Source organism: Bubalus bubalis, chromosome X, assembly GCF_019923935.1.
Source record: "Bubalus bubalis isolate 160015118507 breed Murrah chromosome X, NDDB_SH_1, whole genome shotgun sequence".
Lineage (NCBI taxonomy): Eukaryota > Metazoa > Chordata > Mammalia > Artiodactyla > Bovidae > Bubalus > Bubalus bubalis.
Window position 1 is genome coordinate 46668823 of NC_059181.1, and position 12715 is coordinate 46681537.

Below are 12715 nucleotides of genomic sequence, written 5' to 3' on the forward strand. Positions count from 1 at the left end.
TTCCCATGACCAACCAGACACCTTCCCCCAGTGAACTCTATGCCCCCCCCAACCTAACACACACCAGACACAACAGCCCCCAGGATTTATTCTCTGAGGATTTTATTGTGGAGGATAATACAAGAGAGCAGCTTTGGGTGAGTGTGTAGAGCTGTAGTTCTCTCCAGCTACCTGGGTCCCCAGGTGATTTCTTGGAGGCATTGTAGGTTTCTGGGCATGCTGCAAGATTACAGTTGGTGTTTGAGGTAGCTAATCAACATGGGGGGAATATCCAGCTGGTCGATGGCCTGTGGCTGGCTGGTGTGGCACAAGGATCTGCGGATAACTAAACGAGCCTGTGATAGTAGTGACCGTGGAGTGGCTACAGTAAGGAAAAACAGGTTTTGAGAAGCAATTCTCAGTGTAGTTCTCCCACTCAAGCCTACATCCATCCTGCCCTGGCTATTGCAGCCCTAACTGACCTTTCCCTTCTAAGAAATGTCCCCCTCCCTGCCCTAAAATGCATGGTACCAATGGGGACACACTGAAGCCTAGAGAGAGCATGTTCAAGGCCACAAAACTGTCATTGGCAGAGCCAGAACCACAAATTGGGATTGTGCAAACCTTACCTCATCTTAGTGACTGCTAAGTCACTTCAGTCGTGTCCGACTCTGTGTGACCCCATAGATGACAGCCCACCAGGCTCCTCCGTCCATAGGATTTTCCAGGCAAAAGTACTAGAGTGGGGTGCCATTGCCTTTCTCTAAAAAGGAATCTGTAACCTCTTTTCTACTGGGGCCCCAAGAAAGGGAAGACAATGGTGCTTTCTCCAATTCACCCCAGAAATATTAACTTTGGGGGTGATTTGTGTCCCTGGGACATCCAAGCCAGGAGACCTATTAGAGCTGGTCTGCTTGACACTCACCTCGGGCCTGTACCAACAATGCAGTGCCTTTATCATATTGCGAGTTCAGGTCCAGGGAGAGAGATGGAAGGTAGATGTTAGCACCAAAATCAATTAACAGCTGGATGTACTCTGGCTCACAATTATGGTGGAGGCAGATTTCGAGGAGGGTGCGGGGCCGTGAGACTCGAGCCAGTAGGTGCTGGTCAGTACAGTTGTAGTCAGGGTCTGCCCCATGGAGCAAAAGCAGGCGGAAACAATCAAGGTGACCATAGACTGCAGCCAAATAGAGGGGGCCAGAACATGAAGTTATGTTCGATGCCCAGACTGGTAGTTTCGCCTTGACATTGACCTCTGCACCATGACCCAGGAGCTCCTTCAGGATGGTAACAGCACCATCACGGGCAGCTGTGAGCACAGGAGAGCAGTTGTTGTAGATGCTACCACCAGGACAGGCACCAGCTTCCAAAAGCACACGCACACAGTCCAGATGGCCATGACTGACAGCGGTAAAAAGTGGTGTCTGTGCCTTGACGTCTAAGCTGTCAACATCAGCACCATGTGCCAGGAGGACCTGCAGGCAGCTAAGGTGGCCATAAGCAGCAGCCAAGCGCAAGGGTGTCCCAGGGACACCCCAGCCACTCCTACTGTTGATAAATCTTTTGTAACGCTCCTGGCACAAAAGCTGGTCCAAAGTATAGGAATCATTGTTGTACACTGCTTGATTGAGAGCTTGTTTCTCTCCTGTGTTGGTGTCCTCCTCCTCATCAGGCTGCAGGAGGGAGAAGATCTTGGTGATGTCCATGAGGTTTTCACCTTGGCTGATTGGAGCAGAACTATTCTCATTATGAGCAGGAGGATATGCCAGATCTGTGGGTGATAAAAACAGAAGACTGAGGGCTGCCATCAAAAGCCTGGATGCTTGCTCCCTTATCCTTCACTATCAGACTCCTCACTCATTGGCACCCTGCTTCTAACTCCTACTCCATCCAGACCCTAGAGATGGCTGCCAAAATAGATCAGGTAATTTCACAGCCTGGTACCTTTGTATATGTTGTTCTGCCTACCTTTGAAACTCCTACTTCTGGGAAGCCTTCCCTAATCTCTGCCCCTTCTCAGGGATTCTAAAGGATTACAACTAGGCTTTAGCTATGAACTTTCACATCTTATTTCCACTTATCTGTGCTTCATCAGTGTGTAAACTCCAAGGTGAGGACTCCTGTATCCATCTTATTATTCCTCCACTCCTAGCATAGCCTACATCATGGCTAGGGAGTTGGTAGATGCATCTTAGTTCAGAATGTGTGGGCTAATGAGGGGATTCTGGTCTGGCAGTTGCTAGGCTAACAGAATGGTACTTTGTGGTGTGAAGCAGTCATCCCTGAGCATTCTGACATCAGTCTTATGGGGGTAGGCCCTCAACTCTACCTCTCAGCCTTTTAGATAAGATTCAACAACTTCATGGGCTTCCCTAGTGGCTCAGATGGTAAAGATCTGCCTGCAATGCAGGAGACCTGAGTTTGATCCCTGGGTCGGGAGATCCCCTGGAGAAGGAAACGATAACCCACTCCAGTACTCTTACCTGGAGAATTCCATGGACAGAGGAACCTGGCAGGCTACAATCCATGGGATCACAAAGAGTCAGACACAACTGTGCGACTAACTTTCACTTTTACTTTTCAACCTCTTTATAGCCCCTCATATGTGATGTCCACTCAGACTCAGGTCCCATGCTTCAGGCAACAGAGTTGCTCAGGAAATGGATGCTGAATGACATTCAATGATTAAATAAAGAAATTACATTATAAGAAATACACTTCAAGTAAAACAAACTTAAAGAGATAGTGAGAAATAGTTGAGGTTTCCAGGGCAAGTCCTCCTCTCTGTTGAAAACTAGATTTTCCACCAGGACCACTTCAATCCAGGAGTCCCTTTGATTGCCAGCAACTCTTTGGAAACTATGGCTTCTCCATCTCTCTGCTGTTGTTGTTCAGTTACTAAGTCATGTCCAACTTTTTGTAACCCCATAGACTACAGCATGCCAGGTTTCCCTGTCTTTCACTATCTCCCAAGGTTTGCTCAAACTCATGTCCATTGAGTTGGTGATGCCACCCAACCATCTCATCCTCTTTTGCCCCTTTCTCCTCCTGCCTTCAATCTTTCCCATCTCTCTGAGTCAAGCATTTTCCTATCCTCTCTGCTCTACCCAGCCTGGAGCCTTGCCTCAACCCTCAGCTCTTGTCTCTTCATTACCCCCAGGCTCTACAAAATCACTCATCGCCCAGTGACTGACTCAACCTAATGCTTTGACTTTTCTTGTCCTGTTTGTAATGCTCCAAAGTCAAAGTCACCCATCTCAGTTTGTAATGTCATCAGGATAAGCTGGTAGGTTTTTCAGAAGTTGAGTTTTCATCCTATCCCATACCCTGCAGCCCTGGGCTCAAGGCCACACACCTCCTTTTATTCACCGTTGACCTCAACCCCTCTTTGTTAGCCTGGGACCTCAAATATACACTTCATAGAATAAATTGTGAGGTGGGTGGATGGGTCTCCCTCAACTTTAGCTCCCCCTATAAGTCAGCATCAACTCCATATATTTATTATTTATCCATTTTTTTTTGGTACAGTTATAACAAGAGGATTTGAGAAATCAGGCAGATCTAAGTTTGCAACTCAGCACCCCTATTTTCTATCTGAGCAACCTTTGGGCAAGTCTCTTCCCTTCTTTGGGATTCAGTTTCCTCATTTATAAGACAGAAATAATTGTCCCTTAATGGAACTGTTAAGAGAAAGAGTGTGTGTGTGCATGTATGCTTAGTCATTCAGTCATGTCTGATTCTTTGTGACCCCATGGACTGTAGCCCACTAGGCTTTTCTGTCCACAGGATTCTCCAGGCAAGAATACTGGCATGGGTAGCCATTTCCTTGTCCAGGAGATCTTCCTGACTCAGGGATCAAATCCAAGTCTCCTGCATTGCAGGCGAATTCTTTATTGGGTGAGCAACCAGGGAAACCCCAAGAGAAACATAGCTACCACATGTTAGATCTTCAAAGGTGAGCTTCCTCTGTGCCTTCAGCCTCTCCACTGGTTCCTCTCCCTCAGCCATCTTTGGAAACAAAACACTTCTATGGTCCTTTGTCCTACTCTAGCTATCTTTTCTTCTTCACCTCCAAGTCACTTTTCCACCCTCTGCAGTGACTCCATCCACCTTAATCACACACTGAATAGTTCTTTAAAAGTCATCCTTGTGGTTAAATCTACTAGCTATTTCTCAGATCTTTCCTTTTCTGACTCTTCTGAAGCATCTGACCACTTCTTCCTTTGTAGTCTTCTCTTGGCTTCCTGGCCAGCACACTCTTCTGATTTCCCCCCCTCTGTTCTCCCCTGAAATAGTTTTGTCTTCCGTGTTCTCTCCTTCTTCTAGAGCTATAGCTTTCACCTTTATCAGGATGATTTCAAGCTCACTACTCCAAGTACACCAGCTCTCTCTTCAGCAAAGGTATGTATTCATTGAATTCTTTCAGGTACTTCAAAATCAGCAGTATCACACCATCACTACTACCATCACCATCACCAAACTACATCCACATCTCAGTTCATCATCATCCAACTCGTCAACCAAACCAAATACCCAGACTAATGTCAGGTCTCTTTAACTCTTTCTCCCACCCCTATCTAACTGATTTACCAAATCATATGGATTTTACTTCCTAGAGACCTCTATAGGCTACCCCTCTCAGGCTTATACTCATTGCCTGTACTTTGTCTAGGCCTCTATCATCTTTTGCATCAACTCTTACAGTAGTCTCCTAGCTAGTTTACTTTTTCAATAATTTCTTCTTCTTATGGCTAAAGTGATCACTTAAAAATATAAACCTTGTCTGCGCCAATCCTCTATTTTAAATCTTTTAATGACTCCCCTTTCTTTCAGAGTATAGCCCAGATGCCTTGCCAAGCTTACAGGTCCTTCATGAGAAAACCTTGGCCAAAATCTCCAGCCTCACTTTCTATCACTCCTCTACTTATACTCCAAAATCCATCAATAAGGGAGGAGAAATTATGGCTCTTGATATATATCATGCTTTCTTCTTTCACATGCAACTTCCTCTGATTGGTTACTTCCTTGAGTCTTTGCTCTTATAGCACTATAGCAGTCATCACACTGTATCATAACTCCTTCTGTGTGGATCTGTTTTTTCCCTACTGCAGATTGGGAGTCCATATATGGAAGTAGTAAAACATGGTCTAGGATTCTGTTTCAATCTCATCTCTACCACTTAGTAGCTGTGTGACCCAGGGCAGATCATTTAATCTCTCTGTGTCTATTCCTTTATTTGTAAAGATAGAGTAATAGTAGTATCTATCTCAGAGGACTATTGTTAGGATTAAATGAGTTAATACATCTTAAATATTTATAATACCACTTGAATGTAGTACTCAGTAACTATTTTCACTATGATTATTATTATTACTTAGGTCTTCAATTTCTATGACTGCTGCTCCCTCCTGAGGTTAAAGCTCCATAACTTAAATTTAGAGATGGAATAGAAACCAGATTTCCCTACTCCCCATCCTGTCCTTTCTATTATCACCTGAAAAGCAAACACATATCCCTCCTCCTTGCCTCAAGCAGTTATATTGTAGCTCCCAGAATCCTCAGGTTTGAGGTCATGCTGGATTCCAGGACCTTAATCATGTGATCTGTAAAGAAATGATTTCTTTACGAAATCATTAAATAAAATAAATCTTACTATTTTACAATATTACTATCTTACTCTTGGGGGAGTGATGTTCAGGGAAATGAAGAGGAAAGGGAGTGTGAAGGGAAATGCTGAATATCTTACCAAGGTCATATTATGAGCCTACAGCAGGGCCAATATAATGAGCCTCCAGAGGGAGAACAAGACATAAACCCCAGCAGCCTTGGGTACTTGAGTGAATTGTACCTCATCTCATTAGATAGGATAAGAAAATCTAAGTCATCTATTGTCTAACCTCACCATACTATTGTTTATTAATCAGAGTTTTTGTGTGTGGCCATTCTGTGCAAGGATCCTTCTCCTGATCCCCAAAGTGCAGGGGTTTTAAACTCTTTTTTGGTGACATCAGCCCCTGTGGCAATCTTGTTAAGTTTCTGGCCCCATCTCAGAATAATTTTTAATTTTTTCTTTCTTTTTTAGATTAATTAATCTATTTTAATTGGAGGATAATTACTTTACAATATTGTGATGGTTTTTGCCATACATCAACATGAATCGGCCACAGGCATATGTGTCCCTCCATCCATAAGCTATATAGAATGAAAGGAAACTTATTATATTGAAAAATAGCTATCAAATTATTTTTAAAATTGCATATGTAGTAATAAAAGTTATTTATTAACACATTAAACAACAAGTTCTACTAATAATTTCTAAGTTATAATGAGCACAAATGACATTTCTAGATCTCTGTCACAACTGTAATATGAAAGGAAACATCTATGATTTCTTCTGGTGACCAAGTTATAGAAACTAGTAATATGATTGCTACTTGCTGCCAGCATTCATCCTTGAAGGAAGTAGTAAATTTCAGTTAGATTAGGGGAAATAAAAGTATTTGTTCATATCATCTGTATTTTTGGATTTTTTGAATTCTATCTAAGGCCCTCTTGTGAGGGTGTCTGTGAATCTAGGTTAAGAACTCCTTTGGGAGAGTGGCTGGTTTCAGTGGGCCCCAGAATAGTCTGCCAAGCATTAATAGACTATTTTTAATGCTTATTTTCCCCTCTCCCCCCACTACATCGAGGAGCTTTGCCTTTCTGTCCTTGAGCCTATCCTTCTGCATCTACACATACTCACAAATACTAAAGTGAGTGAAGTCGTTCAGTCGTGTCTGACTCTTCGCAACCCCATGGACACCAGGCTCCTCCATCCATGGGATTTTCTAGGCAAGAGTACTGGACTGGGTTGCCATTTCCTTTTCCAGGGAACTTCCCAACCCAGGGATCGAACCCAGGTCTCCCACATTGTAGACAGACGCTTTACCATCTGAGCCACCAGGGAAGTGACGAGGGCGGTCTAACTACTCTAAGACATGTCTATATTAGATAGGTCAATGAACAAGCATTAATATCAGGTATTTAATACTGAATATTTCCCAGTTCATATGAACCTGGAATTTATTGTTTAATTTAGAATTATTTGATTTGTAAGTGCTTACCTTTTTTTAAGTCAAATAAATAGAGCTTATTTACAAATTAACCTCAAAAATATTACCCAGAGACAAAGACATACCAAGACATATTTAAACAGACACAGTGCAAGATCTAGCTTCATTTTCTAAGTTTAGTCATGAATTAGATATTATACTAAACAAGGACACAAAGACAAACAAAACTTCCCCCTTCCTGTATTGCATAACTGCAGTGATTTCCCTGAAGAAGTAGGACCATTTGAATCCCAGAGCCCAGGCAGACATACTTTCCTGGGACAAACACAGCAGGAACCCGTCATTCTCTCTGTGGGCAGGTTTCCTCACTGACCTCCCAAGCACCACCAGAAACCAGACCCAGTGGAAACAGACTACAAAGGGTGGTGATCATAGGTTCACCAGACAGCAGCCCTAAGAGTTCACTTGTTCCTGATAGCATTATCATATTCTAGGCTCCAGGTACTCACCAGGCTGCCCCTACACCTCTGTGAAGCACTGGGCCTTGGTGGCCCCTCCAAGGGGAGCCCCCTACTTGCCCCAGGGGCTGGAGCAGGCAGAGCCCCCAGTTTCCACTGTTAATAACACTGCCTGCAGTCTGGCTGAATAGATACAGAGGGCTAATTTTAGGCTACCCTCCACCCCACCTCCACCTCGCTCTGAAGGCCGTGTTATCTTACTAATGCCTTTCTGGGAGAGATCCCTTTGAGAACAGGGCCATCCATGGGGAAGTCTTGGAAGGACTGACTGACAGGTGTCTGGCTGTGCTGAGACTTAGGCTCCTAGTGTGTCCCAGGGTACCCCTTCCCACCAATAAAATAGGCTACAAGGCCAGACTCCTGGCTGTGGGTGTTCCTGTCCTTTCACTAAGGGGCCAGAGAAGGCCCAGTCTTCCTTAGCACACCTTCCTCTGGTCCCAGGCCTCTTCTTTTTCTCTTCCTAACTTAGCCTCTTTGGATTTCCTATTTCCTTTTTTGAATGACCAACAACACATTGCCCTCTCCTTCCCCCACTCCAATACCCCTACTCCCAAGAGTGAGGAGGATGGTGGGAAGCAGAGAATGCCATACTGGAACACATATCAACAAGGTTTTCCAAAGTTTAGAAGGCCCTATGTGTGCTAAGTCACTCAGTTGGCCCTGATCATTTATAAATGCCTCCCCTGTCCACCAACCCACCAGACTCAGCTTAAAGAAAATATCCACAGCCTTCCCACCCTTTTCACACCTAAGCCATCAAACTAGATTCATGTGTCTAGCACTAGGAACTCTGTCAAAAGCTCAGATCTTTAAAGTATTGTTTTAGCTCTCTGGTTGCCATTAAATGAAGGAAATGGTAGAGAGATATCTTTAGAAATAGTCACATTATCTACCTTAGATGTCACCCAAAAAAGCAAGTGGAAGCGAGCACCTTCTTCCTCCTGGGAAGAAATGCCAGGCCAGCATTTGTTATACAAACTACACCACAAGCCATTGATCATGTCTGAGAAACATTTTATGGAGAAACTATTGAGAAACCACTATGTTTAGGAATAACTTTTTTAAAAATGTAAAATATGGTATCCTTCAAAGAGTTCACAGTTTATTAGGAAAAACAGACATGAAAACAATTGGTAGTTCTCATAATGCTACAATGGTTATCTTGTGTCCATATCAATCTCTCAGATTAGTCCAGGGGGTAATTGCAGGGTTCTGTGTCCCTACATGCCACCAAATACAATAATAACTTGAATTTTCCTGCAGAGATTGTAGTCTATATAGAACATTGATCCCAAGACCTCAGAGTACTTTTTTTTTAACTTCCAATTATCACAGAAGAGAAGGTTCCAGTCAGGAAAAAAAGAAAAGCCAGTGAGGGAACGAGAAATGTGTTGCAATTAAATACCAGCAGCTGTGTTTTACATGATTACTTTGGTATTAGAATCTGCATATTGAAAGGAAATGTCCACATTTCTGAGATGTTCAATAACTTCTGCTTAAATGCTTCCAAAAATAGGACACTCTACATCCCAAAGTAGTACATTTCATTATTGGACAGTTCAGTTGGTCCTTCTTTCAGCCAAGCCTCTATCTGCATCTATAAAGCACTCCTGAGGTCAACTGTTGATCCAAACTTCACTTTAGAACCTCAGACAACACAGTCACTTTGTTTGTCCCAAAAAAGCCCTCTGGGGATCTGATCCCAGATATCATACCATTATCTTATCTCAGTGGAAACAGCTCCCTTCCATCTACTATTTATTTCAAGATCTATCCAATCCCTTCCCAAGTCTTGTCTGCCAATTCATGAAGTGGTAGTGCAGCCTGCTTACATATTAACAGCATCAGGGAGTTCACAGGAGGTCAGATAACTCCTTAGGAAAGTGTCAAGTGTGTCCCAGTGTGATCAATGACTGATCATTCAGTTCAGTTCAGTTCAGTCGTTCAGTTGTGTCCGACTCTTTGCAACCCCATGAATCACAGCACGCCAGGCCTCACTCTCCATCACCAACTCCCGGAGTTTATTCAAACTCATGTCCATAGAGTCGGTGATGCCATCCAGCCATCTCATCCTCTGTCATCCCCTTCTCCTCTTGCCCCCAATGCCTCCCAGCATCAGAGTCTTTTCCAATAAGTCAACTCTTCGCATGAGGTGGCCAAAGTACTGGAGTTTCAGCTTTCCCATCATTCCTTCCAAAGAAATCCCAGGGCTGATCTCCTTCAGAATGGACTGGTTGGATCTCCATGCAGTCCAAGGGACTCTCAGGAGTCTTCTCCAACACTACAGTACAAAATCATCAATTCTTAGGCACTTTCTTCACAGTCCAACTCTCACATCCATACATGACCACTGGAAAAACCATAGCCTTGACAAGACAGACCTTTGTTGGCAAAGTAATGTCTCTGCTTTTGAATATGCTATCTAGGTTGGTCATAACTTTCCTTCCAAGGAGTAAGTGTCTTTTAATTTCATGGATGCAATCACCATCTGCAGTGATTTTGGAGCCCAGAAAAATAAAGTCTGACACTATTTCCACTGTTTCCCCATCTATTTCCCATGAAGTGATGGGACCGGATCCCATGATCTTCATTTTCTGAATGTTGAGTTTTAAGCCAACTTTTTCACTCTCCTCTTGCACTTCCATCAAGAGACTTTTTAGTTCCTCTTCACTTTCTGCCATAAGGGTGGTGCCATCTGCATATCTGAGGTTATTGATATTTCTTCCGGCAATCTTGATTCCAGCTTGTGCTTCTTCCAGCCCAGCATTTCTCATGATGTACTCTGCATAGAATTAAATAAGCAGGGTGACAATATATGGCCTTGACATAGTCCTTTCCCTATTTGATACCAGTCTGTTGTTCCATGTCCAGTTTTAACTGATGCTTTCTGACCTAAATATAGGCTTCTCAAGAGGCAGGTCAGGTGGTCTGGTATTCCCATCTCTTTCAGAATTTTCCACAGTTTATTGTGATCCACACAGTCAAAGGCTTTGGCATAGTCAATAAAGCAGAAAAATATGTTTTTCTGGAACTCTCTTGTTTTTTCGAAGATCCAATGGATGTTGGCAATTTGATCTCTGGTTCCTCTGCCTTTTCTAAAACCAGCTTGAACATCTGGAAGTTCACAGTTCATGTATTGCTGAAGCCTGGCTTGGAGAATTTTGAGCATTACTTTACTAGCATGTAAGATGAGTGCAATTGTGTGGTAGTTTGAGCATTCTTTGGCACTGCCTTTCTTTGGGATTGAAATGAAAACTGACCTTTTCCAGTCCCGTGGCCATTGTTGAGTGTTCCAAGTTGGCTGGCATATTGAGTGCAGCACTTTAACAGCATCATCTTTCAGAATTTGAAACAGCTCAACTGGAATTCCATTACCTCCACTAGCTTTGTTCGTAGTGATGCTTTCTAAGGCCCACTTGACTTCCCATTCCAGGATGTCTGGCTCTAGGTGAGTGATCACACCATTGTGATTATTTGGGTCATGAAGATCTTTTTGGTACAGTTCTTCTGTGTATTCTTGCAACCTCTTCTTAATATCTTCTGCTTCTGTTAGGTCCATACCATTTCTGTCCTTTATCGAGCCCATCTTGGCATGAAATATTCCCTTGGTATCTCTAATTTTCTTGAAGAGATCTCTAGTCTTTCCCATTCTGTTATTTTCCTCTATTTCTTTGCATTGATTGCTGAGGAAGGCTTTCTTATCTCTCCTTGCTATCCTTTGGAACTCTGCATTCAGATGCTTATATCTTTCCCTTTCTTCTTTGCTTTTCGCTTCTCTTCTTTTCACAGCTATTTGTAAGGCCTCCCTAGAGAGCCATTTTGCTTTTTTGCATTTCTTTTCCATGGAGATGGTCTTGATCCCTGCCTCCTGTACAATTTTACGAACCTCCATCCATAGTTCATCAGGCACTCTATCTATCAGATCTAGTCCCTTAAATCTATTTCTCATTTCCACTCAATAATCATAAGGGATTTGATTTAGGTCATACCTGAATGGTCTAGTGGTTTTCCCTACTTTCTTCAATTTCAGTCTGAATTTGGCAATAAGGAGTTCATGATCTGAGCCACAGTCACCTCCTGGTCTTGTTTTTGTTGACTGTATAGAGCTTCTCCATCTTTGGCTGGGAAGAATATAATCAATCTGATTTCTGTGTTGACCATCTGGTGATGTACATGTGTAAATTCTTCTCTTGTGTTGTTGGAAGAGGGTATTTGCTATGACCAGTGCATTTTATTGGCAAAACTCTCTTAGTCTTTGCCCTGCTTCATTCCGTATTCCAAGGCCAAATTTGCCTGTTACTCCAGGTGTTTCTTGACTTCCTACTTTTGCATTCCAGTCCCCTATAATGAAAAGAACATATTTTTTGGGTGTTAGTTCTAAAAGGTCTTGTAGGTCTTCATAGAACTGTTCAACTTTAGCTTCTTCAGCATTACTGGTTGGGACATAGACTTGGATTACTGTGATAATGAATGGTTTGCCTTGGAAACGAACAGAGATCATTCTGTCGTTTTTGAGATTGCATCCAAGTACTGCATTTCAGACTCTTTTGTTGACCATGATGGTTACTCCATTTCTTCTGAGGGATTCCTGCCCACAGTAGTAGATATAATGGTCATCTGAGTTAAATTCACCCATTCCAGTCCATTTTAGTTCGCTGATTCCTAGAATGTTAATGTTCACTCTTACCATCTCCTGTTTGACCACTTCCAATTTGCCTTAATTCATGGACCTGACATTCCAGATTCCTATGCAATATTGCTCTTTACAGCATCGGACCTTGCTTCTGTCACCAGTCACATCCACAACTGGGTATTGTTTTTGCTTTGACTCCATCCCTTCATTCTTTCTGGAGTTATTTCTCCACTGATCTCCAGTAGCATATTGGACATCTACCAACCTGGGGAGTTCCTTTTCCAGTATCCTATCATTTTGCCTTTTATACTCTTCATGGGGTTCTCAAGGCAAGAATACTGAAGTTGTTTGCCATTCCCTTCTCCAGTGGACTGACCATTGGAAACATCAAAAAGCATATCTCCTTCAGCTTGGTTTGAGGCAGTGGCCTGTAGGTGTTTATTACCTGAGGTCTCATGCTAACCTGATTAGCAGCCAACAAACAAGCTATTTATGATTCAGTATTATTCTTGGAAAAAAAAAGTAGGATT

At 42.8% G+C, this 12715-nt stretch overlaps 1 protein-coding gene across 1 annotated transcript; it reads right to left on the bottom strand.

Moving 5' to 3' along the window:
* Positions 1 to 63: 63 nt before the first annotated feature.
* Positions 64 to 7833, bottom strand: ASB12 (ankyrin repeat and SOCS box containing 12). The gene is made up of 3 exons (XM_025277088.2): positions 7544 to 7833; positions 905 to 1753; positions 64 to 361 (listed from the first exon to the last, which is right to left on the bottom strand). The coding sequence occupies exons 2-3, from the start codon at positions 1686 to 1688 to the stop codon at positions 228 to 230; spliced, it is 918 nt and encodes a 305-aa protein (XP_025132873.1). The 5' UTR covers positions 1689 to 1753; positions 7544 to 7833; the 3' UTR covers positions 64 to 227.
* Positions 7834 to 12715: the final 4882 nt, after the last annotated feature.

Excerpts from the sequence above, each read along its gene's own strand:
- ASB12 (XM_025277088.2), bottom strand. The coding sequence starts at position 1,688 with ATGGACATCACCAAGATCTTCTCCCTCCTGCAGCCTGATGAGGAGGAG. Across the intron at positions 362-904 it reads ATTGTTGGTACAGGCCCGAG|CCACTCCACGGTCACTACTA; the intron begins GTGAGTGTCAAG and ends TCCTTACTGTAG.